The sequence below is a fragment of the Mesoplodon bidens genome, assembly GCF_964165515.1.
Source record: "Mesoplodon bidens genome assembly, chromosome: 5".
In the NCBI taxonomy this organism is placed as follows: domain Eukaryota; kingdom Metazoa; phylum Chordata; class Mammalia; order Artiodactyla; family Ziphiidae; genus Mesoplodon; species Mesoplodon bidens.
In genome coordinates, this window is record NC_138161.1 from 123,325,498 (window position 1) to 123,351,969 (window position 26,472).

At 42.7% G+C, this 26,472-nt stretch overlaps 1 protein-coding gene across 9 annotated transcripts in view; it reads right to left on the bottom strand.

Annotated features, from left to right (window-relative positions):
- The window catches only part of THRB (thyroid hormone receptor beta), a 383,013-nt gene that overhangs the window by 52,697 nt on the left and 303,844 nt on the right, over window positions 1–26,472 (bottom strand). For 8 of the 9 annotated variants that reach the window (XM_081235681.1, XM_081235682.1, XM_081235679.1 and 5 more), the window contains one exon: window positions 24,478–24,738. The exons of the other annotated variant lie outside the window; for it this stretch is intronic. In XM_081235681.1, coding sequence (XP_081091807.1) covers window positions 24,478–24,738 — 261 coding nt within the window. The remainder of the gene's footprint in view (window positions 1–24,477; window positions 24,739–26,472) is intronic. 9 annotated transcript variants of the gene reach the window in all.

Here is a 26,472-nt window from a genome sequence, read left to right on the forward strand (position 1 = left end):
AGATTTATTTGCAAGTGTTTTTAAGAACACATACACATAACATTACAATTAACATTTTCTCCCTACTGAATATGTCAAAACATTTCACTGGAAGCAATGACTATTTTCTGAAAACCCCAGGAAAAAGGATCCAGGCCTTATGTTTTTTGTCTGATCTCATTTATTTATCTCAAATTTCCCAAAACTAATCTGAAAATTAACCTTTCAATAAAGCAGTTTTCTTTCCTGGCAAACACATATGTTCTAAGGCCTCTTTTTCTGGTTAGATGCTACATGTCAAATCCATCCAATTTTGCAGTTTTGCCCAGTGAATTTCCTGGCTCCCTTTCTATTTCACTGAAGGCACAAATCCAAGCCATTTTTTGCTTTCCACCAGTAACAGGACCAAGTCAAGCCAGAATCTCAAATTTCATTACAAAGGAACACTTCAAAACAATTTTCCGAAATTGCTTGAAAAATCAGAGCTTTCTTCTGACCCAGAACTGGATCTACATACTGCAGCGAAGAAAGACAGAACGACTCCTGCAGAACTCTTTTTTTCCCCTCTCAATTTTCACTAAACATTTGGAAGACCCCTGAGAGTCAAGAGCATTTTGATTGAATGAAAACAATCCTGAATTCTCCCAGAAATCTTTGAATAGGAAAAATGTTTCAAAACACGTTTAAGAGAACCCACTTCCTCACTCACTTTTATCTTTTGGAAAAAACAGAACCAAACTTTCTGAAATGCACTCTTCTTGTATCAAGTGGGGTTACTGTTAAGAGTAAACGTGTGAGACTCTGATGATTGTTAGCTGGAAATGAAGTTCAAGTTGAAATACGGCCCCTCACACCCTGACGGAGGCAATCCCAGTACCGCCACTCACGAATGATCTGGCCTGCTTCTTTGTGAAACCAATAAAGCAATTAATACACATCATATGTCACAAACGAGGTGAGTTTCAGTAAGACTGTTTTCTTATATCTCTGGCTGATGACCCTAATTTAGTGACTGAGAGAGAAGCTAACAAGTTATTTGACCCACGGAGCATCAAACTGACTGAAATAAACTCAGGAGGGCTTTCACTATTCTCATTAGAAGTGCTTCAGTTGGACTTCCCTGGTGGCGCAGTGGTTAAGAATCTGCCTGCCAATGCAGGGAACACGGGTTCGAGCCCTGGTCCGGGAAGATCCCACATGCCGCAGAGTAACTAAGCCTGTGTGCAACAACTACTGAGCCTGAGCTCTAGAGCCCATGAGCCACAACTACTGAGCCCATGTGCCACAACTACTGAAGCCCACGTGCCTAGAGCCCATGCTCTGCAACAAGAGAGCCACCACAGTAAGAAGCCTGCACACCATAACGAAGAGTAGTCCTCGGCTCGCCGCAACTAGAGAAAGCCCGCGTGCAGCAATGAAGACCCAATGCAGCCAAAAATAGAAATAAATAAAATAAAATAAATTACAAAGAAAGAAGTGCTTCAATCAATAATAATTTATTATCTAAATACACCTTTGTCCTTGGCGGGAAGGAAATAACCTAAAAAGATAAGACTGACGATCTTGCTGGGGAAACTGGTAGATAAACAACAAACCCTCGAGGTTTCTGAAGGAGGAGAATTGTTTCTCTCTTTTCTTCTATTTTCAACTGTGTTGATTCTCAAATAAGGCTGCACATTGGAATAACCCACAAACTTTCAAAACACCAGTGCCTAGGGGTCGCCCTCAGAAATTCTGATTTAATCGATATGGGGGTGGAACCTGAGTGTGAGGACTTTTTCAAGTTCCCCAGGTTATTTCACAGGCAGTAAACTTGGAGAACTACTGTTCTACTGGGCGTCCAAGCCCAGCCCCTCACCAGTACCAGGGCGTCCTGAGACACTCCTTTTTCTTCTGTTGCAGCTTCACTGCCTATTCCCTTTTGTTTTTCAAAGTTTACCTTCCATATGTCAATCTGGCCTCACTGCCCTTGAGTCATCTGGTCAATTAGAGGAAATGGGTCAAGGAGACCCACCAGGACGAACTAAATCCAAGGAAGCGTGATGACCATGACATGGGAACACAGGAAGATTCTGCCTTGGGAGCTGGGGATGGCTTTGCAGAAGGGTGACCTGTGAGCTGGCATTTGGAGAGTACGTAGGATTTCAGCAGTGGAGGTAGAGATACGAGAGACTTCTAGCGTCTACTCTAGTGATTGCTCTTCCTCTGCTTTAGTAATAGAACCTCTAAATGTTATTCAGGCACATGGCCCTTGTTTCTCGGTCTCCCTTGCACCTGGGGGTGTCTGTGTGACTAACTTCTGGCCAATGAGATGTAATAGAAGAAATATTGTAAGGCAGATTTCAGGGAACTTAAAAAGACAATTTAAATTGACAACTGGTGCATGCCTTTTGCTTCTTTTCCTTTGTTACTTCTTCCTGCTGCCTGCAATGTATATGGGATGGCTGGAGCCCCAGCCATCATTTTGGTCCACGAGGATGAGAGTCATATTGTAGAGCTGGCAGAAGAATGAGCTGGAAGGAGGTTAGGTTGCTGAGGTCCACAGGATTGTCACACTAGCCTAAACTGCTAACCTCTGGGTTTTTGTTTTTGCTTTGTTTTCCTCAAGAAGGAGAAATCAACTTTTTTTTTTTTTTTTTTTTTTTTTTTGCGGTACGCGGGCCTCTCACTGTTGTGGCCTCTCACGTTGCGGAGCACAGGCTCCGGACATGCAGGCTCAGCGGCCATGGCTCACAGGCCTAGCCGCTCCGCGGCATGTGGGATCCTCCCAGACCAGGGCATGAACCCATGTCCCCTGCATCGGCAGGCGGACTCCCAACCACTGCGCCACCAGGGAAGCCCGGTAATTCTTTCTTGATACAGCAACCAGTTGTGTTTGAAAAACAGCACACCCGATCATGTCGCTTCCTTGCTTAAAATCTTCAGTGGCTTTTCACTGCATTTAGAATAAAATTCAAACTCTTCACTGGAAGGTGTCCCTTCTCCACCTGCCATCAACCCCTTCCCCGTCCCGGCTTCCTCTCATACACTTGACTTCAGCCCAAACGTTGTGCCTGCCGCTCGAACAGCCCTGCTCTTGCGTGACTCAGGGGCACTCGCTGCACGTGCTCTTCTCTGTCTGAAATGCCTCCCCGTTCGGCTCTCTCCAGGGCAGGGCCCTTCTCGTCCTTCAGGATTTAGTTTCCATGTCACTTTCTCTGCGTTTCAGGGACCTCTTGACTCCATCGCAGGCAGAAGGCCCGTGCCACGCCTCACCTACGTGACAGCAGTTGTTCAACCTCTCAGAAAAAACGTGGAGGACTCTCAGCGCACCCAAAGCTCTGTGCACTTTAAAAAAACAAGACACAAGTTGACATGTTGCAATTAATGGACTCTCTTAGGCTTGGAAATTTCCAGTGAGACATCTGTCTGTCTCGCGTTGAGCCAGTTTGCTCTGTTATATTTTGCCGCTAGAGACAGACCTGTTTATGAAACCTACCTTCGTGGAGGTTTGGAATTAGGAATGGGTGTCATCACTGCCAAACATCTCTGCTCCAAGAGAGGCTGTAAAACGGGTAGAAACATCGCCTGCCCTCTGAAGGAGCCACTCAGATTGAGGAAAGATCCCTTTGTAGATATAAGGGGGTGAGCGTCTAGGTCTCACCGTTTGAGTGCTGAAAGCATAGCTAAATGTTAGGGGACATATTGGTGGGGGGAAACGAAAGGGGTGCAGAATAACTTGTTGAGCGTGCCCTGTTTGTCTTTTGGTGTGTGGAAGCTTCTGACTTGTTCCTCTTTTTTTTTTTTTTAAACAAATAAGATATTGTTTTTATCATTAATTTAAAAAATTTTTATACGCTTTTATTTATTTATTTTTCCTTTTATTTTGTTTTGGCCTCACCCCTCAGCTTGTGGGATCTTAGTTCCCCGACCAGGGATTGAACCCAGGCCCCAGCAGTGAAAGAACCAAGTCCTAACCACTGGACAACCAGGGAATTCCCTGACTTGTTCCTCTTTAAAAAAGATTCCAAATTAGTTCAACCCCAGAGATGAGAGCAGGGCAAGCTCTGGGCACTTTGGGACCACTCTATCTTCAAGTGCCCCCCCCCCCCCCGCCCAAGACAGCTGGGAAATGATGGAGGCTTATACAGAGGATTATACAGGATCCTAGGAAACTGCAACTAGAACTTCTGAGCTTTGTATTCCATGTGTATTTTATTTGACTTTTGAGGAAACGAAGTCCCAGAAGGAGAAAGTGACTTTTGTCACACAGTAGGCAGTAGTTATTGGGACCAGAACCCACTCCTGCTTTGCGTGTATCAGGCCTCCTATGCCAGCTGGGGCCTTTATTTTCCCAACTGACTCCAGTGCTTTAGGCTTAAAAGCACTGCCTTGGAGGGAGGGAAGGAATTAGGGGGATTTGACCCAGGGCTGGGCATTGACTCTCCCTCCTCAGAACTTCTACTCAATTATTTAAAACCTTGAGTCAATAGGATCATGTCAAACTAACCATTTTGGAACTTTTTACTTCCTCAGTTCTAGATGTGTTCATTGGCATGAATCACTCTCCGCTTGGTTACTGTACTTTTCTGATCCTTATTAAATGAACACAGTGGCTGCTGGATTAACATTCAGATGGTGTTCCCAAAGTGGTCCAAAATATCAGTTCCAAGAGATGCTTTGAAGAAAAAGCAGTTCAAAGAGGTTCTGTGGTCAAGTGAGTTTGGGAAATTGTATATCCTTCTCTTGGAGATTCACCAGAGAAAATGGTTGAACTTTGTTATGACTCTATATAACTCAGCATTTCCTGAACAAACCCAATACTAGAACCCTCTGTATTGTGTAATGCTAGTTACAAGTGTTCCTTGAAATATACTTTGAGAAACACCGAAGTCTGTTCTGTTGAAGATAAGTTGTTAGTAAGGACGTGTCACCTGGAAGAATGGTGTTTTTTCTCAGATTACAGACCAAAGACAGAGAGGAGGAGCCTGGGAAACTGCCAAGGGCAAGTGTCTTTTTCTTTCATTTCTACCAAAGAAGAAAACTACTGGCCAGACAAAGCTGGATGGACCCATGAAGTGCAAATCCTCAGGGGCCACAACAAGCCTTTGGGCTTTGGGATGGAGTCTGCTTTGGCATTTTGAGGAAGAGAACTCAAAGCCCTTCTCTTTTAAAACTTCTTGTGCTCTGAATTCCTTTCTAATTTTTCTCCTTTAATAATTAATCAAAACTTTTCCATAGTTCTAACCCGGCTGGGGGGGCTCTACTGAAGGATACTAAGGAGAGGGGGTGCTCTTGGGCACACTCCATCACCAAACAGAATTTGCTTTTACAAAAATGTGCTTGAAAAAGTGGCAACATGGTTTCGTAGCACAAAGGGAATGGATTCTGACCTGGTGCAGTGGAAAAGAGACGGCTCCGATGAGAACATTGAAGGGGGAACCAGACACCCTTGGGGCGCAAACTGATGGAAACAGCCCCAGTAACTGAACTGAGAGATTCCCAAGGAGACAGAGGCTCTCATTAAGGCAGTCCTGGTGGCTTTCTTGACTTGGATACTCTTTCCAGGTCTAAGGTTTGGTGGTTGTATGTTTTGTTTCATGCAGATGGAATGGTTGCCCAACACATTTATGCCAAAGACACCACCTGCCCAGTTACAGCAGCTTTTTACTAGATGAAATAGGCCAATATATAAGGATGAATGAGTTAAAGAAAACAGTCCTTTGAAGTTCCACAAAGAAGAAAAAATAGACTCCAAAACCCTTAGGTCAGTGGTTCTTAAAATACGGGTCCTGAAGCAGCAGCATTTACCATCTCCTGGAACTTCTTAGAAATGCAAATTCTCCAGCTCCACCCCAGACCCACTGAACACAAACACTGGGGGTGAGGCCAGCAGTGCGTGTGTAGACAAGCCCTCCTGGGGATTCTGATCCACGCTAAACTCTGAAAACCACTGCCCTCCAGGAAGGCTCCAGTGGTCCATAAGCTTGTTCTCTGCCAACTTCCCCAGGCTCACTGGCTGTCACCTGGAGCCCTGGATTCTCAGAGCTCCTTTCTTCTGCTTCTGTTTCCTGATGCCCTGGCAGGTATATTGGCTTTGTCCTTGATCTGAAATCTTTTAGGCCTAATTAACCCAGGAGAAATAGGGTGCTCTGTATGGCCAACCTAACTCTAATTTCCCGGCCTCTACTTTGGGCTTTGGTGACCAATCACTACGGGCATAATAGCACGTAGCACACTTTATCGTTGCCACTCGAGACTTTTACAAGGAGCATGACTTCCAAGATCTCCGGGTCTCTGTGTAACCAAAAGTGAGGGTCCGGCTGCTCACCGCTCAAAAGACAATTAAGAGGCAAGGTTCGTGGAAAGGAAAGTTTGCTTTATTTTGGAGGCCGGCAACCTGGGCAGGTGCATGGATTCCTGTCCAAAGGCCAACTCCCCTCCCCCCGACTGACAGTCAGTGGGCAAGAGCCTTTATAGACGGAAGGAGGGGGCTACATGCAGAAACAGCACAGGCAGCTCTGATGGTCACCTTGAAATTGGTCATGGGGTGGTCTGATCAGTGTCATCTTGATTGTTTTAAGTACAGTTAGTCTTTAGTTCCAGGGTCGGTTGGTTCCCATTTCCTTGAGGCCAGCTCTTGGAATTGTGGCAGCTTATGTCATGCCTACAGCCTTGTCATCATGTCGTTAAGGTCTTCCACCTGATGGGGGTTTTAGTATCTGCAAGATAGCTCACAGGATAGGGCTCAGAATGTTATCTATAGCCCTTGAGGAAGAACTAAAGGTCCTTAACTTTGCTTAATGACTAAACTATTATTATTTGGTTTCCTCTGACTGTCTCCCTTTGTTTCTGTATTTTCTCACTTGTCTGAGTAAACTTATTCCTTGGCTAAATTGTTTCCACAGACAAAAGGTGGGCTGAGGACATGGGGAGGAGGGCCATAGCGTCCTGCTCCGTTTCATCTGGACTCAATAGTATCGTACCTGCTTTCACTTATCCCCATGGCCACACCTGCTGATGGTGTTCCAGAAACTTCTACATCATACGCCTCCTCCATCTCTGGTCAATTCTTTCCAGTCTTCTTCGAGACATTGCTCCTCTGTCTGCCTTTAAAATCGACTTTCCCTTTGGTTTATCCCGAACCTTCTAACCACGCGGTTCTCACCAGGTGACCTCATCAAGGTCCACATCTCTGCCCCGTGCACTGGTGGTGTTTCCTTGTGGCCCCCAGGCCTGCGTGGCCAGCCACCTACCCTCTCCCCAGATGCCTCCACGGTACCCCACGCACCGGGACTGAACTTCTCTAAGAGTCTTACTTAATCCTTATGATGGTTCTTCAGGGCAGCCATGGCTATCCACGTTTTCTTTTTTTTAATAGATTAAAAAACCCCATCTATTTGTCCAAAGTGGCACAGCTGGTTATTTGAAGAGGCGGGATTCAAACCCAGATCTGTTCTAGTAGAAACTGCCCACTTATATATTTCCTTGCAGCTTATTCATCTCTCTCTGGCTTCTCCCCAACATCTGATCACAAAGGTCGGACGAGTTCAGGCTGCCACTGTCTTCAGGAAGCTCCCCACCACTTCTCTTTAAGAGAAAAGTTGGCGAACCCAACAGGTTTCTATGTCTTTAATGTTACTCTGACCTTCCAATTCAATCCCAGGGGGATTGGCTGTCCAGGAGAATCGAAAGCATGTCACCTCTTCCCTCTCCTACCCTCTTCCTGGCTGGAAATCACACTCACTTTTCGGGAAAAAGTTTAAAGCCTTAGAGGTCCTTCATAACATGGCCCTGGACTGTTTTTTATTCCTCTCTCTTGCCGTTCACTCAAACAACTTGAACTCTGGCATTTCTAGTTTTGCTGAATAGCACCTTTCCCGATGCCTTGGTCACACCCTGTGCCCTTCCCTTCCCTTATCTCTATTCCATACAGTGATCCAAGCCCTGTGAAATGCCTTGCATAGAGGTGCTATCATTTAAGCCTCACGACACTTTTTTAGGTACATATCATCATTCCTATTTTAGAGATGAGGAAACCGAGACCTGGAGAGGTTAGGTACTTGCCCAAGGTCATAGGGCTGATCAGGGGTGATTTCAATACAGGTTTCTTGGGCTGCAAACCCCATGTTCATTTCCAAAATACTGTGCCTGTACTAAGAATATTTCCTTTCCATGCACTAAAGCTGAAATAATTATTTACATTTATGTTTCTACCTTTGTTCTTTTAAAGTCAATGCATAAATTACAGATAAAAGGATAGTGCTTATCTCCTCGATATGTAAGTTAATTTAGGGGTTCACAGTAAGCATATAATAATTGCTTAACACATGAACAAATGGATGGGAGTGGACCATGGCTGAATGACCTAAAAATTATAATCCTGCAGATGGTGAGTTATGATGCATTTTCTCCATGTAAACAGGATGACGTGTTGGAATATGGTATGTGGATATAAAATAGGCCTCCTGTTTCCTACCTCTATGCCATCAGTAGTTTACATTGGGGTGCATACTGTAGGACTATGATAACCCGACAGGCAGTGATTCTTCACAGCTTGTTAACTGTCCTCCTTTAGGGGCCTAGAAACTTAACCATGTCAGACAAGGGCATTTATATGTTCAAAATATTTCTTGATGGATGCTTAGTTCATGAAATTCTCTCTCGCATATTGGAAAATCATGTATCATCTGATTTTAGCCTGAAGTCAAGATTTGTTCCATTTAAGTTTTCGAGTCATGCGTTGTAGTGCTCAAAATTCCCAGACATTTGTGCAATGGCAAAGCCTCTCTTCCACAGCATTTCCAATGGATGGAAGAGTGATGATGAATGATGGACATTCCAGCACAACGTCTGGCATCTAAGAGTTCCCAGCATGAAGATCAAGGGTTTTATTCTGACTGCTGTTTCCTAAGACCAAAGACAAATCATAAAGTCTCCTTGTGCTTTGAAGGAATGAGATAATATTCAAAAGGAGATCGGCATCCAGACCAAAGCACAAATGCATGTGCACAAATGCATGTACACAAAAGTGAAAACAGAATGGCACCCTTAAGGCTGGAGATTGAAAAAAAAAAGTAAGGCTTTTAAAATATATTTTAGGCCATGGTTATCAGAATTGAATTCTTCTCTTTTCTAAGCCAACAGTGGAATCTCTGCTCTTTTTCATGAATGAGCATCGGATTCGAAAGCAAATCTTTCCTGACTGTAGTCTGATGAAACTTGGGCATCATCATCTAGAAAACATACCATAAAATTTCCGTTTGGGTATAACTTCAATTAGAGCCCTGGCTAAATAATGGTGATAACAGCTACTGCGTGTTGTCTTTATAACCAAACGACCAGACTGGTGGGGGAGGTATTTCCATTCATTTGACAGAGTGGAAAACTGAGGAGATGGTTTTCTCACTATGATGTAGTTACTAAGGGAAGATATTAGTATTGAAATTTCAGCTCTTGAATTGCTATTCTAGAACTTGCTTGTCTCACTTCCACACACTGCTTTTCTAAGTAGAGACTTATTTTTTGAAAGTTCTAGGCAACTAAGTATGTGTTTCAACACAAATTCTAAGATCACTGTGATGATTTCGCTGTTTTTCCAAAGATGTGCCTAATTCAATGCTACTTCATATATTTATATTAATATGTTTGTTTCCCCCTATCCTGAGAAGAAAAACATGTCCTTTAACATTTTATGAATATCATTTATGCTTTGCATGAATATCACATAGCCGCTTATTTTATGTATGCTTTAATTTAATCACCCACAGTGCGTAGATTCATTTCCCCTTAATTTAATGTGTTAAGATGATTATTTCATTGTAATTCACACTGATGGACTTGGTTTGAAAAGTTGAATGCTTGTTTGAGTGGAATGGTTTTGACATTAAACAGCTATAGTATACTTTCTTTATTCTAGAGTAACATATCAGAGATTAATTTTATAACAAATTTCCCTAATAATAGGAATAATGAATGAGTGATTGAGTCATTTGCATTTACTTTGTTTTTTCACCTTGAAGAACAACTCATGCAAAATCTAGGTGCTGCCACAATTGATGCCAATTTCAAAAGGTGTATTCTTTGTTCATTAAAGGCTCCAGTTCTTCACTTATACTTGTAAGTATTATGAAGAATGATTAAAGGTAACAAGTTCAGATAAAGTACTGATACATGCAACAACATGGATGAACTTCAAAACCAGTATGTTAAGTGAAAGGTGTCAGTCTTATTGTATGATTCCACTTTTGTGCAGTGTCCAGTAAAGGCAAATCAGTACGGACAGGTGAGTGGTGGCCAGGGGCTGGGTCCAGGAATGAATAGTAGCTATAAATCAGCTCAAAGTTTCTCTGAGGGTGATGGGAATGTTCTAAAATAAGATTGTGGTCATGGTTGCACAACTCTGTAAATAGACTAACAATTATGGAACTGTACACTTAAAACAGAGGAATTTTATGATACACAAAATATATCTCAACAAAGCTTTGACAAAATAGATGTGAGATTATAAATAAATAGCTTGAGGTAATTAAAATTTTTGCCAACAGATAGAAAATTAATAAGTTCACATCATTTATATATCAGTATTATTTATATAACATACTGTGTACGTTATTTTCCTACACTTAATGAAGGATACACCATAGGAGGAAGACATGATTTTCCTCTGAAGTTTGCAACCCAACTAAAAGAACATATCAATAAGCAGAAGGCAGTATCTGACACCCTAGTACCACCAGTGTTAGGTGAACAGGGAAGAAAATGGAATTATTATTTCCAAAACAATGTAGGTTAGATTTTTTTTTATTTTTCTCTAAGATAAATGCCAGCCAATAGAATTTTCATCATTGCTTGGTCATAAACAGGGTTGCTGCTCATTTCAGGTCTAAACTCAAAGCTCTTCCAACATTTCTATTTGGAAATCCCATGCAGGAAGCAGGATGTCTCATCAAACTTCTTATTCTCAGCACACAGTACAGCACTAGGCACAGAGAACACACTAAAAACATTTCTGATGTAAATCAAGATAAAAGCACAGTCACTGGAGGGTCAAACAGGCATGTTTAAAGCCACAATATGATACGGCAGAGCACAGGAAGTACTTTAATTAAATTTCATGACAGTATGAGAAAGAAATTATTCACTGTGAGTGGAGAATCCCAGAGGAAGTGATATTTGAACTGGGCCTTGAAGGATGAGGGGAATAAAAGAGGATTTGTAAACGTTTTCACAAATAGGATCTACTTCATGCTGGCACCCTGAGACCCAGATCTAGAACTGGTGAATCGAAATTCTTCATTCTATTTCAAATGTCAAAATAGTCTAGAAAGATACACTACAGGTATCAAGATTAACCTAAAATATACCCCAATCTTAGTTGTTTTGTAATTTACTATGGTTTGAATTGTGGAAGGGAAAGAAAGTCCAGTTAAACATGAGAAGAGACTGAAGAGGCAGCCATCTATTTGCTATCCTCAGAAAAGCCTTCAGACGGCAGAGAATCTGCTTTCTGTCCCAGTACAAAGAGAGGTGACCCCCAGGTAAGCATCATCCTGTCATTCCAACCTTAAAAAGGTCACTGGTTACAAAGAAACAAATAACTTTTATTCTTGAGACATTCACCCTTAGAACACTGAATGGGTGCTTCACAAGAGGACTCAGGCATAGGGAACAGACTGGTGGTTGCCAAGGGGGAGGGGGTTGGGGGAGGGATGGAGTGGGAGGTTGGGATTAGCAGATGCAAACTATTATATATAGGATGGATACACACCAAGGTCCTATCGTATAGCACAAGGAACGATATTTAATATCCTGTAATAAACCATAATGGAAAAGAAAAAGGGAAAAATAAACACAATAGGACTCACACAAAGATGTAGGTGGTTTGGAAGACTGGAAACTATTTCTGAATCACATACTTAAATTTAAATTTTTATAGGAACAAACATCGGGTGATACATTTTTTATTTTTATTTTTTGTATTTTTGCCCAACATGCATAATCTGATTCTAATCATGAGGAAACACCAGTCAAACTGAGGGACATTCTAGAAAATAATCAGCCTGCATTCTTCACAAATGTCAAGTGCCATGACAAAGAAAGGTTTTGAACAGATTAAAGCAGACTAGGCAGACAAAAACTAAATGAAAGGCACAGTCCTGGCCTGGTCCTGGCCCGGAAAACAAGCTGGTTTAAGGAACAGTGGTGGCAAGCCCTGTCGGGAATGAAGTCAGGATCTAGAGACACGTCCCCTCTCAGTCCTGCTCTCAGCCTTGACCTCTCCTCTGTGGGGAGAGAGGGGTGAGGAGTGACAGTTTGTGAAATTTAAATAAAGTCCGTAGGTTAGATAATATTACTCATCAATGTTAAATTTCCCGATTTTGATCATTGTACCACGGTTTTCTAAGAGAATTTCTTTGCTTTCAGGAGACACACTGAAGTATTTAAAGGGGCATGATGTCTGCAACTTAGTCTCAAATGGTTCTGAAAAATAATAATATGTATATATGCAAACAAACACATAGTATTCACACACACAGAATGATAAAGCAGATGTGGCAACATGTTAACAGTTGGTGAATCTGGGTGAAGGGTGTATGGGAGTTCTCTGCACCACTTCCACTTTTTGGTAAAGCTGAGATAAAATCAAATAAAAAGGAATTTATAGGTTTGCCTTAGCATATCTTCCAGGAAAGCACACAACTCACTCAAACTTGAAGACAAGATGGTCTCCTGCCACCAATTTTCTTTTTCCAATTCAACGCTTAAAAACAGAAACCAGGCCTTGGAGCCACTAAACCCGTGCGCCACTACTACTGAGTCTGCACTCTAGAGCCTGCGAGCCACAACTACTGAGCCCATGTGCCACAGCTACTGAAGCCCGCGTGCCTAGAGCCCGTGCTCCACAAGAGGAGCCACCACAATGAGAGGCCCACGCACCACAACGAAGAGTAACCCCCGCTCGCCGTAACTAGAGAGAGCCTGCGCAGAGCAACAAAGACCCAATGCAACTAAAAATGAATAATAGATTAATTAATTAATTAAAAAGAAAAGAAAAACAAGACTTCCCTGGTGGCGCAGTGATTAAGAATCCGCCTGCCAATGCAGGAGATATGGGTTCCATCCCTGGTCTGGGAAGATCCCACATGCCACAGAGCAACTAAGCCCATGAGCCACAACTACTGAGACCGCGTGCCTAGATCTCGGGCTCTGCAACAAGAGAAGACCCCACTTGCGGCAACTGAAGCCCACGTGCAGCAACGAAGACCTAACGCAGCCAAAAATAAATAAAAATAATAAAAAAAAACAGAAACCAACCCCAAAACTAAGCAGATTTGGTGGTGATCATTTTGACATGTATAGAAATTTTGAATCACTAAGCTGTACACCAGGAACTGACATAGTGTTGTAGGTCAATTATACTTCAAAAACAAACCAAAAAACTCATAGAAGAACAGATCAGATTTTCTGTTACCAGATGCCGGGTGGGGGGGGAAGGGGGAGGGGGAATTGGATGAAGGTGGTCAAAAGGTATAAACTTTCACTTATAAGATAAATAAGCACTAGGGACGTCATGTACAACATGGTAAATATAATTAACACTGTTGTACATTATGGAGAGAAAATCCTAAGAGTTCTCATCACACAGAAAAATATTTTTTCTATTTCTTTAATTTTGTCTCTGTAAAGGGATGATGGATGTTCATTAAACTTATTGTGGTCATCCTTTCACAATGTATGTAAGTCAAAATGTTATGCCTGGGCTTCCCTGGTGGCGCAGTGGTTGAGAGTCTGCCTGCCGATGCAGGGGACATGGGTTCGTGCCCTGGTCCGGGAAGATCCCGCATGCCGCGGAGCAGCTGGGCCCGTGAGCCATGGCCACTGAGCCTGCGCGTCCGGAGCCTGTGCTCCGCAACGGGAGAGGCCACAACAGTGAGAGGCCTGTGTACCACAAAAAAACCAAACCAAAACAAAAAAAACAAAAAATGTTATGCCTTAAACTTATACAGTGCTGTATGTCAATTATATCTCAATAAAACTGGAAGAACAAAAATTGAAAAGTAAGCCAATTTGCAATAAAACAAGAAGCCAAGCTCAATAGCCTTTGATTCATCTGAGAAAAGTGTGTCAGATTGATTAGAGTTATTTTCTTACTTTTTAGTGGTGATCACCACTGTTCTTAATATTCTTCATTCTTAAAGGCTTATATTCTTAATATTGCAAAATACTTTAAAACATCATAAGAATAAGCATTTATTTCCTTTATTTGTGGAAGAAATGAGACTCAAACATAGAATGATCACTTCAAAAGAAAGTTAAGAATGAGCATATCATGTGTAACCAGAAAGGGATAACAAGAAAGGACTATCCCTATGTCCGGCCATAAATATTAAATGAGATGAACCCATTTCAGATAACTGTTTCCTTGGAAACGCAGTCAATTGAAACTCCTGCAAAAATTAACATGTATTTTTTTCTTCCCTTAAAGGGCAGGAGCTTCTTTTACTTACATAGTTTTGACCTTTAGTTTTATATCTTAGGCTTATTATAAGATGTTTTTTCCAGAGCTGGGCAAACAGAGCCAAATAAGTATCTTTTCATTAGTTCTGAGGCTTGGCTTATGATCGTATGGCCTTTGTAGCTGCATATTATGTGGCAACTGTGAGTAGGGTAGTTGGGGTAAAACCTGCCAGTCACTGAATATTGCCATCTGGACTAATAAACCGTCAGCCCACATGCAATACTGTAACTCATGCTGAGTGAGTTCACAGTATAGCTAATTGAGTTAAGTAGCCATATTGGCAATACAGTTCTATATTTTATTTTATTTATTTTTTTGATGTGCATCTTTTTTTTTTTTTTTTTTTTGCAGTATGCGGGCTTCTCACTATTGTGACCTCTCCCGTTGTGGAGCACAGGCTCCGGACATGCAGGCTCAGCGGCCATGGCTCACGGGCCCAGCCACTCCACGGCATGTGGGATCCTCCTGGACCAGGGCACGAACCCATGTCCCCTGCATCGGCAGGCAGACTCTCAACCACTGCGCCACCAGGGAAGCCCCAATGTGGATAATTTTTAAAGTCTTTATTGAATTGGTTACAATATTGCTTCTGTTTTATGTTTTGGTTTTTTGGTCTCGAGGCATGTGGGATCTTAGCTCATGCACCAGGGATCGAACCCCCATCCCCTGCACTGGGAGGCAAAGTCTTAACCACTGGACTACCAGGGAAGTCCCCAGTTCTATATTTTAAGAGGCGGTAAAGTTGAACGAAGTCAAGTCTCTTGTATAAGCCAATACTGACAAATGCCCTGAGGATAGTGGTTCAACAGAGGCAATGGTTCTGTCTCAGCCGATGCCGTGGAGGATGGCTCTGGATCATGGAGGATTCCCGACTCTCTTTCCCAGAGCCCTGCTGGTTCTGGATTTCTGGTATCTTTGCAGTGTGGATAGAGAAACAATTCAAGTCAAAGAGGCTGGATTGGTCCAGAACCAAGACTAATCTCTAAAGACAGCTCATCATGAGCATCACACAGGTGATAAATGCAGGTGAAATGGCCCCCAGGAGACCTGCCTTGTCTGCGATGGTGCTACCAGAGTCTGCTCTTGGCATGGATTTTCTGCTTCTCTGGGGTTTTCAAAACCCAAAGCCTCTGCCCTGCAGAGGAAAGCACAGAGGGTAGAACTGGTCACCAACGCCTTCAGGAAGAGCCGTTTATGATGGAGCATGGGTACGTTTTCAGAAACTGAAGGGGGAAGAAGCCTAGACTTACTAAAGAACTGAGAATAACCTGAAGCCTCCTCTGTTCCTGGGGAAAGCTGGCCCAGGGTTCAGTAAGAACACTGAAAGAGGCAGTAGAAGACGACTGATTTTGCAATTTATCCTGGAGCTGGTGCTATGTTTTCATGATGATCATAGCTTAGGCTTTGGGGGCCAGTACTGATTTAATGTATTTTGCTCTATTTTTCCCACAGGGGGAAATATGGTTATTGTATTGGAGAAATACTTTATTTTATTTTTGCCATTATTTTGTATTTATTTCTATTTACTTTTTTTTTTTTTTTTTTTTTTGCTGTGCCGCTTGGCTTGTGGGATCTTAGTTCCCCAACCAGGGATTGAATCCAGGCCACAGCAATGAAAGCCCAGAATCCTAACCACTAGGCAAACAGGGAACTCCCTACTTTTTTTCATTTTAATTTTTAAAATTTTAAAAAATTTTATTGGATTATAGTTGATTTACAATATTGAGTTAGTTTCAGGTGTACAGCAAAGTGATTCAGTTATACATATACATATATTCATTCTTTCTCAGATTCTTTTCCCATATACATTATTACAGAATATTGAGCAGAGTTTCCTGTGCTATACAGTAGGGCCTTGTTTGTTATCTATTTTATATATAGTAGTGTGTGTGTGTGTTAATACCAAACTCCCAATTTAACCCTGCCCCCCACGTTTCCCCTTTGGTAACAAGTTTGTTTTTGAAATCTGTGTGTCTATTTCTGTTTTGTAAATATGTTCATTTATATCATTAAAAAATAGATTCTACATATGAGTGATATCATATATTTGCCTTTGTCTGTCTGACTTACTTCACTTAGTATGATAATCTCTAGGTCCATCCATGTTGCTGCAAATGGCATTATTTCATTCTTTTGTATGACTGAGTAATATTCCATTGTATATATGTACCACATCTTCTTTATCTATTCCTCTGTGGATGGACATTTAGGATGGAATGTAGGTTGATGTCCTTGGTTTCTTTGTGGCTAACTAATCTCTGATTACAGTATTTGTTGGAGAGAATTAGGGATTTGTCCATAGTTAAATAACTGGAAAGTGTCAGAGCCAAGAACCAAACCATGGTCTTCTGTTCTAAACAGTCCCTATGTGCCTACTACGTGCTGAGCGACATCCCTAAGACTCAGTGCAGTAGGCCAGCTGTGTAACACGAGGATTCTCAGAATGGTTTTTTTTTTCAGCTTTACTGAAGTATAATTGACAAATAAAATTGCAAGATATTTAAAACATACATGGTGATGATTTGCTATATTTATCAAATCATATGTATATTTGTGTGTATGTGTGGACATCAGTCTTGGAATATCTTGATAGCCAATGATCAATATGCCATTCACACATTTGTCTAAATGTGACTGGAACTTCTCTGTATTTTCATCCTGCGTTCCAGGCCAGCTCCTGGCCAGCGGTGAGGTGGTGACGTTTGTTTTCAGGGCACCATGTCTGTGGTGAATACCACTCCTACTGTACAGTGCACAACCTGATGACCTGTACAGTGCTGCATGGGAGTCCTGCTCTTTATTTTCTCTCTCTTACCCGTTTCCCTGTGATCCTCACCCCTCTCATGGCCTCCTCCCTTTCCCACTCCTTCTATTGCCTTTATTGGATCCTGTTGAGGAGGAAAGGAATCTGACTCAATTCTCCACTTGGAGATACTAGTGACTTGATAAGATATCCAGCCAGGAGGTTTGCGTTTTGAAAGACCACAGAGAAAGGGCCATGATGGAATTATGGGCACTCGGGGCAATCTGTGGGAGAAGGGAAGGACTGTGAATTCCAGTGGTCACCTCTCATAATTTTGTATGGCTGACTCTCCCAATAGTTTCTTTTCAACTTCAAGGCAAGGTCAGTAAGTTAACCTCCCATGTTGTTCCAGATTTCGTCTGAAAACTACCTGTTGGGATTATCACAGGATTCGGCTGTTGCGTCTGTTCCCCCTGCTTCCGTTATATTCCTGGCTTTAAAAACTTCAATCCTGTTAGCATCTACTTAGTGGTTATTCTCACGTGGGCGTTCTATACCCCTAATGTCCTATCTGCTTCTCATAATGTTTCTAAGCTTCATGATGAGAAAATAACTCTTATTTATTGAGCACTCACGGTGTTCTGTGAAATCACCTAAGCTTCTTTCTTTCCACAATTCGATGCGAGAGGCGAGACCCCATTTTACAGATGAGGAAACAGCCTCAGGCAGGCTAAGTGACTTTGCTCAAGGTTAAATGGCTGGTAAGTGGCTGTGCGAGCATTTGACCTTAGATTGTAAAACCAGGTATGTGCTGAGCCCCACTGCTCCATCCTGGCAGGTCTAACTGCCCCACATGTTCGCCTCCTGTAGACCAGCATCTTCTCCAAGGTTTTAGATTTCTTCCTTAGGGTTCCTGGAATTCTCTCGCCCTTTTGTGCTATAAAAGTATGATGGTAAAGAGCTCTGATGTCTGAGCCAGGCTGCCTGGTGCAAATTTCATTTCAGCTCCTTCATACTTTTCTTGGTTTCTTGTTTAATTTTTTAAACTTTTGAAAGAGTCTGAAAAATACCTTGGTTGTTGCTATGGATTCTTTTCTTGGTTGTTTATGCCTCTACTCTAGCTGTATATGTGATGGTTTGTTCTGCTTTTCTTCATTTACGTTTATCTAGTTCGTCAATGCATTTCAAGGTCCAAAAGGGTAACAAAAACTGGAGAAGGAGGGCTCCAGGCTTTCCTGTAACAGACGCTGCAAAATTGGCCTCGAAAAGCCCGTGGTCTCCCACCGCTCCACGCTGCATCTCAATGAAAACTGCAGTTGGGTGGAACAGAGCTTTGAATTTTTGAGGTTTGTCTTCTTTTGACGTGGCTGTTCCCCGTTTCCCTCCCCTCCAGTCGAGCTGATGACTTTTCTTTCTTTCCTTTTCTTTGTTTTTCACATTATAATGTGTTTTTATTATCTCAAAGGGTGAGTGATATAGGTTCCATTGCAAAAAGTCTAGGCAATCAATAAGAAATCCTTATACAATCATGTGAGTTTTACTCTGCATTATATACCTTATTACACTTCAGAAAACACCAAGAGGTCCCAGGAGTTGTTTTGTCATCCTCACAAAGTTAGTGAGTGGATTCTCCACAGATTAAGTGGTCTGGGCTTTCTTTTCTAGCCCTTCTCTTTCTGTCTGCCCTCGGCTACTGATGGGTGTGCTTCCCTGCCTTTGAAGTATCACATCTCAGAGCTCTCTGGCACGTGCCAGAAGCTGGTGGAGAGCACCTATTCTCATGTTGATGACTGAGGCTTCCCGATGCCCTTGAGGTGTGTGAATCACACTGGAGATCTCAGCTGGAACCATGCTTCCTGATGGATGGGGAGAAGGGGCAGAGAGGAGAGTGGAAATGGACGGAGCAGATGGTCTACTGGTGGGAGGGCTAAAGCTTTTTAATCCCCGACCTTCTAAAACACTCATTTACCTGAAGATGTCCTTGTATTTTACTTAAGGACAAAGAGAGCCATCACGTGTGACTAACTTGAAGGATTATAATGCACACCATAACTTGACTTCACGTCTCTCATTTTTAGAACACTTTGTTATTTCGGTAAATGAGGATTATACATCATTTAAAATGATCATCATGATTTGGTTCACTTTTTTCCTCCTTCTGAAGAGCTTGTGTTGATAGTCTGCCCTCGGACATAAGAAATTGCTTTAAAAAGTGCTTTAATTTGTCTACATCTTGGGGACTGGTTTAACAAATTATATCTATAAGCAAGGATAATCTACAGCCAATAAAAGTCAGGATTCAGGAGAATATTTAAGGACAAGGGAACATGTTCATGATATACTGTTAAGCTTTAACACCTGGTTAAAAATGGTATGCCTCGTATGATTCCAAGTTTGTAAAACATAGATATGCACGGAAAAAAAGAGTGAACTATAATAAAGATTTTAATATCCTTGGAGGATGGAATTACAAACGATCTCTAGAAGTCATTTTTGTTGAACTTTTGGGAAATTTTTTCTTGTCGTACATGGGAGGCTTTTACAGTGAGAGAAAGTAACTTCCTAGTAAAATTATTTTGACTATGTTTTCTTGCCTTTCTGGGTATCTGAGATTCAATTCTCTTGATATACTAAACACAGAACGGACCTACAGAGAAAATTCAGTGAGATCACCAGATTGCTATCTTTTATTCTGATGCAACCCCGGAAATGGGTCATTTCCTGCCTTGTTTCTCCCACCAGGTTCCAGTGTTTCAGGAAAGTCCCTGATTGACATCAAGGGCAAACATCCAGGTTGGAGGTCTGACTGTCTGGGTTCAGCAGGGCTGACAAGATCCAGCTACAGGGGTGCGTGCATCTGTCCAGGACCCATCCTTGTGGGGCTGGTGGGACCTGTGGTTCCCAGAGAGAAGCTCGGGAGGGTGTGAGAGGGCTGAGCAGAGAAGCCTTGTAAGAACTTGGAGGAAGAGCTGGGCTCCAGTCAGAAGGGTTCAAGTCCCAGAGGGATGTTCCTGGGCAGAGTGATTGAGCAGAACACCCGGTTGGCAATTAAGAGAAGCCAGGTCTAAAGGGAGGACCCATCAAGAATGGAGAGACTCAGGTGGCTCCCCAGGTGCGGGCAAGGAAAGGAATTAAAATGCACATTCCCCAAGTGTCCACTAGGTGGCAGACATTTTCCTTTACTGGTACTAAGAGCTTGTCCGTATTCTCAGGCACTTCCTGATGCTCAAGTCTTAAGAATTGCTCAGAGGGCTGGTTAAAATACAGATTCCTGGGCCCCTTTACAGAGCTTCCAGTTCAGTAGTCTGGGGCCCGAGATTCTGCATTTCTAAGAGGTCCAGGTGCTGCTAGTGCCACTGGTTGGAGAGCTGGGAGCATCATCTCAGACTCTGGGAAGGGAGGAGGTGGGCGGGGAGTAGGGTGTGGTCCTCACCGTTGAGCAATTAGCTCACATTGTGACAGAAACTCTAAGGCGAGCAGCGTGGCTGGGGGAGGGGAACAGGGTCACTTGTTTCTGGCTGGAAATAGCCTCTGGCACTACAGCAGAAGTGAATTGTGGGATATGCAGCAGAATGTCAGGCCTCCAGGGCTCTCATTTCATTTAAATGTGTTACCAATTAATTTCCTTACAATGGTTGTAGGACATAGGAGCACAGGTACATGCAGATTAAAATAAAAGCAGTATTCAGATCAAAATGAAAAAGAAGGCATTCAGTACCTACCAAAAATAAGCCTAGAGAAAAACATTAAGAATACTACAAAGGGACTTCCTTGGGGGTGAAGTGGTTAAGAATCCGGCTGCCAGTGCAGGGGACACGGGTTCGAGCCCTGGTCCGGGAAGATCCCACATGCTGTGGAGTAACTAAGTCCGTTCACCACAGCTACTGAGCCTGCGCTCTAGAGCCCACGAGCTGCAACTACTGAGCCCACGAGCCACAACTACTGAGCCCACATGCCACAACTACTGAAGCCCACATACCTAGAGCCCGTGCTCCACAACAAGGCCCCACTCGCCACAGCTAGAGAAAGCCTGCACGCAGCAACGAAGACCCAACACAGCCAAAAATAAATTTAAAAAAAGAAAAGAAAAGAAGAAGAATACTGCAAAGCATAAATCAGTAAATCTCAAATAATTTACAAAATATCCAGTCCACGATGGCCCAACCCTTGGTTCTGCTGCACAAGATTTTTATACAGAGCTCTGGCCCTGCGTGACTGACCAAGCGAGTCTGACAATATCCAACCGGACTCTACCCTGTTCAGTGAGATGGATCCACTGATCATGCCTTTGAATGCCAGTGGCGATGCTATTTGGCTATGACTGTTTCTAAAGCTTTTTCTCGGTTTCTGTACTTGCATCAGTAGAACCGGGTAGGAAGTAATAGCTGGCAGAAGGGTACCCAACCACAAACCATTTTGCTGTACAGTGGAAGCTAACACAATATTGTAAAGAAACTATACTCCAATAAAAATTAATTTAAAAACACACACACTCAGAGGCGCATTGGTCTAGACTGGCTAGATCACTGATTTGGGAGATGGGCTTTTGCAGAACTTCAAGCAGCCCATTTGTTCTTATGGCTCCTTCACTGCAGACTCCTTCTGTATCTTTAAGGGTCATTTGGTTCTCATCAATTCCATTTGGAGTCCTTGAAATGGGGGTACTTGGATGGATTTTTGGCCCTGCTGCTATTTCTTCAAGGATATGAAGGACAATCTCCTGCACATAGTAGGCACTTAATAGACACAGATGGGACACAGGCATGGAATGGTAGCCCAGGAAAGAGATATGCTTGCAGGCTAGACAGAGAGAGCCAGGAAATCAATGCCCAGCCTGGATGGATGTCAAAATAGAGCTCTTCTCACAGATCCTGTGAGGAGGTGGCTGGCAAGCTGAGTAGATGGAGAGGACCCAACTCAGAAAAGAAAAGCAACCACTCCAGTTGTTTCCCTGGCCTCACCACCACCTCATCAAATACCGGTGTCCATTGGGAACGAGTGAAATTCAGTTTACAGTTTTGGCCGTGACAGTAGGCTTCCTCAGCATCTTCACGCTGAACCAAGGCATTGCTTCACGTCCATGCCAGTGTGAACCCTGGCTGTTGCTGTAGAAACTACGGGAGTGTTTACCTTAGTTGCGTTCCTTTTAAAACTAGAATCTGGAGGAAGGACTTTCATGTACTAATTTAATTATATTTTCCTAGTAAACAATTCTCCACCTTGCAGCAAAAGAGAGCTGAATGGATGCGAAATGGATGATCAAGTCTAACCCCCCTGTGACGTCACGCTGCACCCCACACCCACCTGTCCTGGTCTCCTTCTTCATCCCTCACCAGGCACTCAGTGCAGCCCAGGGAATTTATGTGATTTAATGATGCAGAGCTGATCATAATGATCACAGCAAGAATGAAGCTGCTGCTTAGAGAGCACTATGGGAGATATTGTGCTAAAGTGCTTAAATCCATTATCTTCTTCAATTCTATCAACAATCACATAGGTTTGCTCAAGGACAGAAAGTGGAAAGGCTGAGATTCTAGCCCAAATATGGCAGACTCAAAAATCTGTGATCTTAATCACTGTATTTACAACACTTAGGGTCTTGGATCCAAATAGAAACTCTTTCCTTTTGCTTTCAAGGTTTACCAGCAAACTGGAAACTGGACAGTGTCGCAAACTCTACATATCCAAGGCCAAGATTTCTCACAAATGATGGAGATGGACCCATGAATGAATGAATGAATGAATACGGGTACCAATTAGGAATAAGTCACATTTAGTTTGTGAGGTCCTTAGATCATGAGGACACTGCAGTTTCCTGTAAACCAGGGCATTTCACTGTGAATCAAGGACTGATGTGGTCTTGACGCCAGCTCCTAAAATCTGAAGATACAACCTGGTTACAAGTTCTAAGACTAACTCTCAATTGCATTTCAAACAAGTGTGCACATACACACAGGGACACCTGTTTTATATCCTGACTTTTTTAGATAAACTTATTTTGCTCTTTTTCTAAATATCCCTTTCAATTTCTCAAATCTCCTAAATAATAAAGATGAGAGACAGTTCAAACACAAATCTTCCCCAAGAGAACATGTATGGTTTTGACTGCATTGAAATCAGAGCTCATACCACTATTTTATTATTTGTTTAGATAATCTTACTTTCATCTGAAACAATCCGCACACCCAGCTTCACAGGTCTACTGGTGGTTCCAAGGAGCGCCTGAAGTGTTTTCAGAAAAGCTAAAGGACCAGCAGTTTTTTGAGAGGGATGATTATAATCATGTTTTATGTTCAAGTTAGAACACTTTGCAAAAGTCCTTCATGGCTCATATATAGGAGTCTTTACAAACTTTCATTAATATATCTTGGTATGTGATTGGCAGATTTTCAAATACACCATTTAAAACTTTATCATGCTAACACAACATTGTAAATCAACTACACTTCCATAAAAAAATAACTTGATCATGAGTCAAAGTCCTTAAAGAAAGTGGAAAAAGACCTTATTTTAAAAAATGCTACACTGGAAAAGAGTGGGAGGTCACATGAACTTGGACATTTAAAGACACAAATTGATTTAAGAAGCAAAGATTTTGGGAAGCCCTAAGACCATAAAGCGATCAACACAAAGACATCTGTCAGGGTGGAGGCGACTTGAGGTAAAGACCAGTTAAATCTAATGCAATCAGAAACTTAGGCCAGTTTAACTTTTTTATGAGGTGACAACCCCCTAACACCATAATCTCACCTTTCAGGATGATGACACAGGACTTAACAAGTAAAAGAAAACAACTTCAAACCTCTCTTTTGAACATGAATTGTCTATTTAGGTTAAACGTAGACGTTGAGATCCCATTAGCTACTGGCACAATTGGGAAAAGTCATGTACACACACACACACACACACATACACACACATGCTTCAAAGCAAGTAGTTATGTAATGATATCAATGTCTGTTTCTACTTAGCTTCGAAAACAGAAGTGAAGCCAAAACTAACAACCCTCCTGCTAATTAGAGAAAGAAAAATGTCTTCTCCCCAAGTGCCCCAACATGAAACTGAAATTAACTGCTTTCCTTTGGAACCCACTTATTTTATGCTTCCCAGAAGATAGGGGGATAAAGAAACTCTGGAAGAGAGCAGCTGGGGAAAACACATGGACACCATACGTGGACTCAGTGGAAACAGAGCACACACTTAACAGAAAATTCTTTTCCTTGTGGCAACTCGGGTCTAATAAAAATCTGGTTACCTTTACATTTCTTCTCTTCTGTTTGGAAGGTCTGGGCGTTAGGGACGCTCTGATCGCTCACATCGTCGTGGTCCAGATGGAATATGGAGCTGGTCCAGGTGGCCTGGATGAGATGCCGGGGCGACTGTTCATTTTTCAATGTGCTGCGCCTCTCTGGGGGGCTCTTCCTGTGCAGGCAGGCTTCAGACATTCCCACAAGCTTCCACTCCTGCTCGCCGTGTGGACAAGGCTTCGGCTTGTCCCAGGCTGGAAGGCCATTTTCTGGAGGGTTGAAAAACACGAGATGACGAGCTTTGGCATTGTCAGGATGGGGCTGAGATGGAGAGGTTTGGAAGGCAAGTGCTTTCTCGGTTCTTTGGGGCTGACAGCGTTCGCACACCCCTCCCCTTGACAGTGGTCATAAGATGCAGAGGGTGTCAGCCTCGGGCATGGAGCCACCGGCACTGGATTGCCTGTCGGAGTAATCAACACATTCCCCCGATTTTACTGCCTACAAAGATGTCAGCTCCTCCATGGGAAGGCTGCCCTTTCGCCAGCGCTGCTCCCAACAGCAATGGCCCAAGAGCAAGTGGACACCAATTTATGTTACTGCTTAGATGACCATTTGAGGTCTCGAGGGTCAGGGCTGGCCGTGGACACTTTTCAGAGCCTCAGGACATAAAACGTCCAGGATTCGGCCTTATTTGACTTGGGTGTTATCACAGGCTGACCTGAGGGGCACCCTGTTGCTTAAGAGGGACGTGCCACGTGGCTACGTGAGAGTGACAACTCTGTTCTCTCTGTCACCTTCCACTCCCGACAGCCTGACACAAAGGGCTGGCTCTTCCAAGAGAAACTGTGTCGATGGTTTCAATGTTGTCCCAAACAGGCGAGGAGATCAGATGAGCCGAGCAGATCGTGCTTTATTTGTGGGGTAAATTAAGAGCCCTAATGATAGAATGAAAAGCCACATGTCTCTTGCGTTGAGATACAGGCAGTTATGGTTTATGTATACGATGTTGTTTTCTCTATTCAATTTCTAGGGACTTGAAGGTCTGCCCTCTAGAGAATGGGAAACAATAGAACAATATAATGAAAATGTTCTCACACTAACCTTCCCTGGTGGCAAATTTTACCTCCTTGAATATTTTACTGAATACGGCTATAAAGTAGAGAGTAAAAAGGAGTATGCTAATATATATAATTTGTAGATGCAGTCACATTAAAAACCATAATCCATCTGGTCACCCATATTTCCAGAAATTCATAGGCTACTGTCTGACAAAATGAGAAAAAAATATAGAGTTCTACTTTTAAAGTGATTATAGACAGTGATGGAGAGACTAATTGATAAGTGAATTTCTTTTATGCTGAAAGGGCCAAAGGACCGTGAATATCCATATCAGAGACACAAGTCCATCCTGGTTTGTGCATAGTACTGGGAATTTAAAGCTGCTGTTCAGACATTTAAAATGAATTTTAAATTACTTAATGCAAGGGTTAAACACGCTTTTGCTTTTCACAAGCCCCCTCTGTAAAGCTACTAGATGCCTTCAGAGATGTTGGTTAGGGGTGGTTTCTCTAAAGGTGTCATCTGTTCTCAGCCCCTTTTGGAAGTTGCATTTACCTTTCCTGGTCTTGGGGTTACTGTGGGGAAATCCCGATATCCATCCACTTTATTTCTAGTACAGGAGAAGACTGTGAACAACTACAGCAAGATAGCAATAATCGACACGTGATTTCTCTGTCACAGTCAATGGAAATACTGCAGCATGAAATACCCTAACTTGGCCAGTAACCAATGACCCCCTTTAAACAAAATTGTACAACACTTTTGCATGTAATATTTGCTCTTATTCAGAGAAGAGCCCTGAAAATTCATGCTATGCAAAGGGCTGTGCTAAGCATCGTGGGAGGGGAGTGAACTAGACTTGGGCTCTTTCTCCTCGGTTTCTAGGGAGTTATTCAATGCATGGTAAATCCAAAAGGTCTGGACTCCAGAGTTGCCAGCTCCTG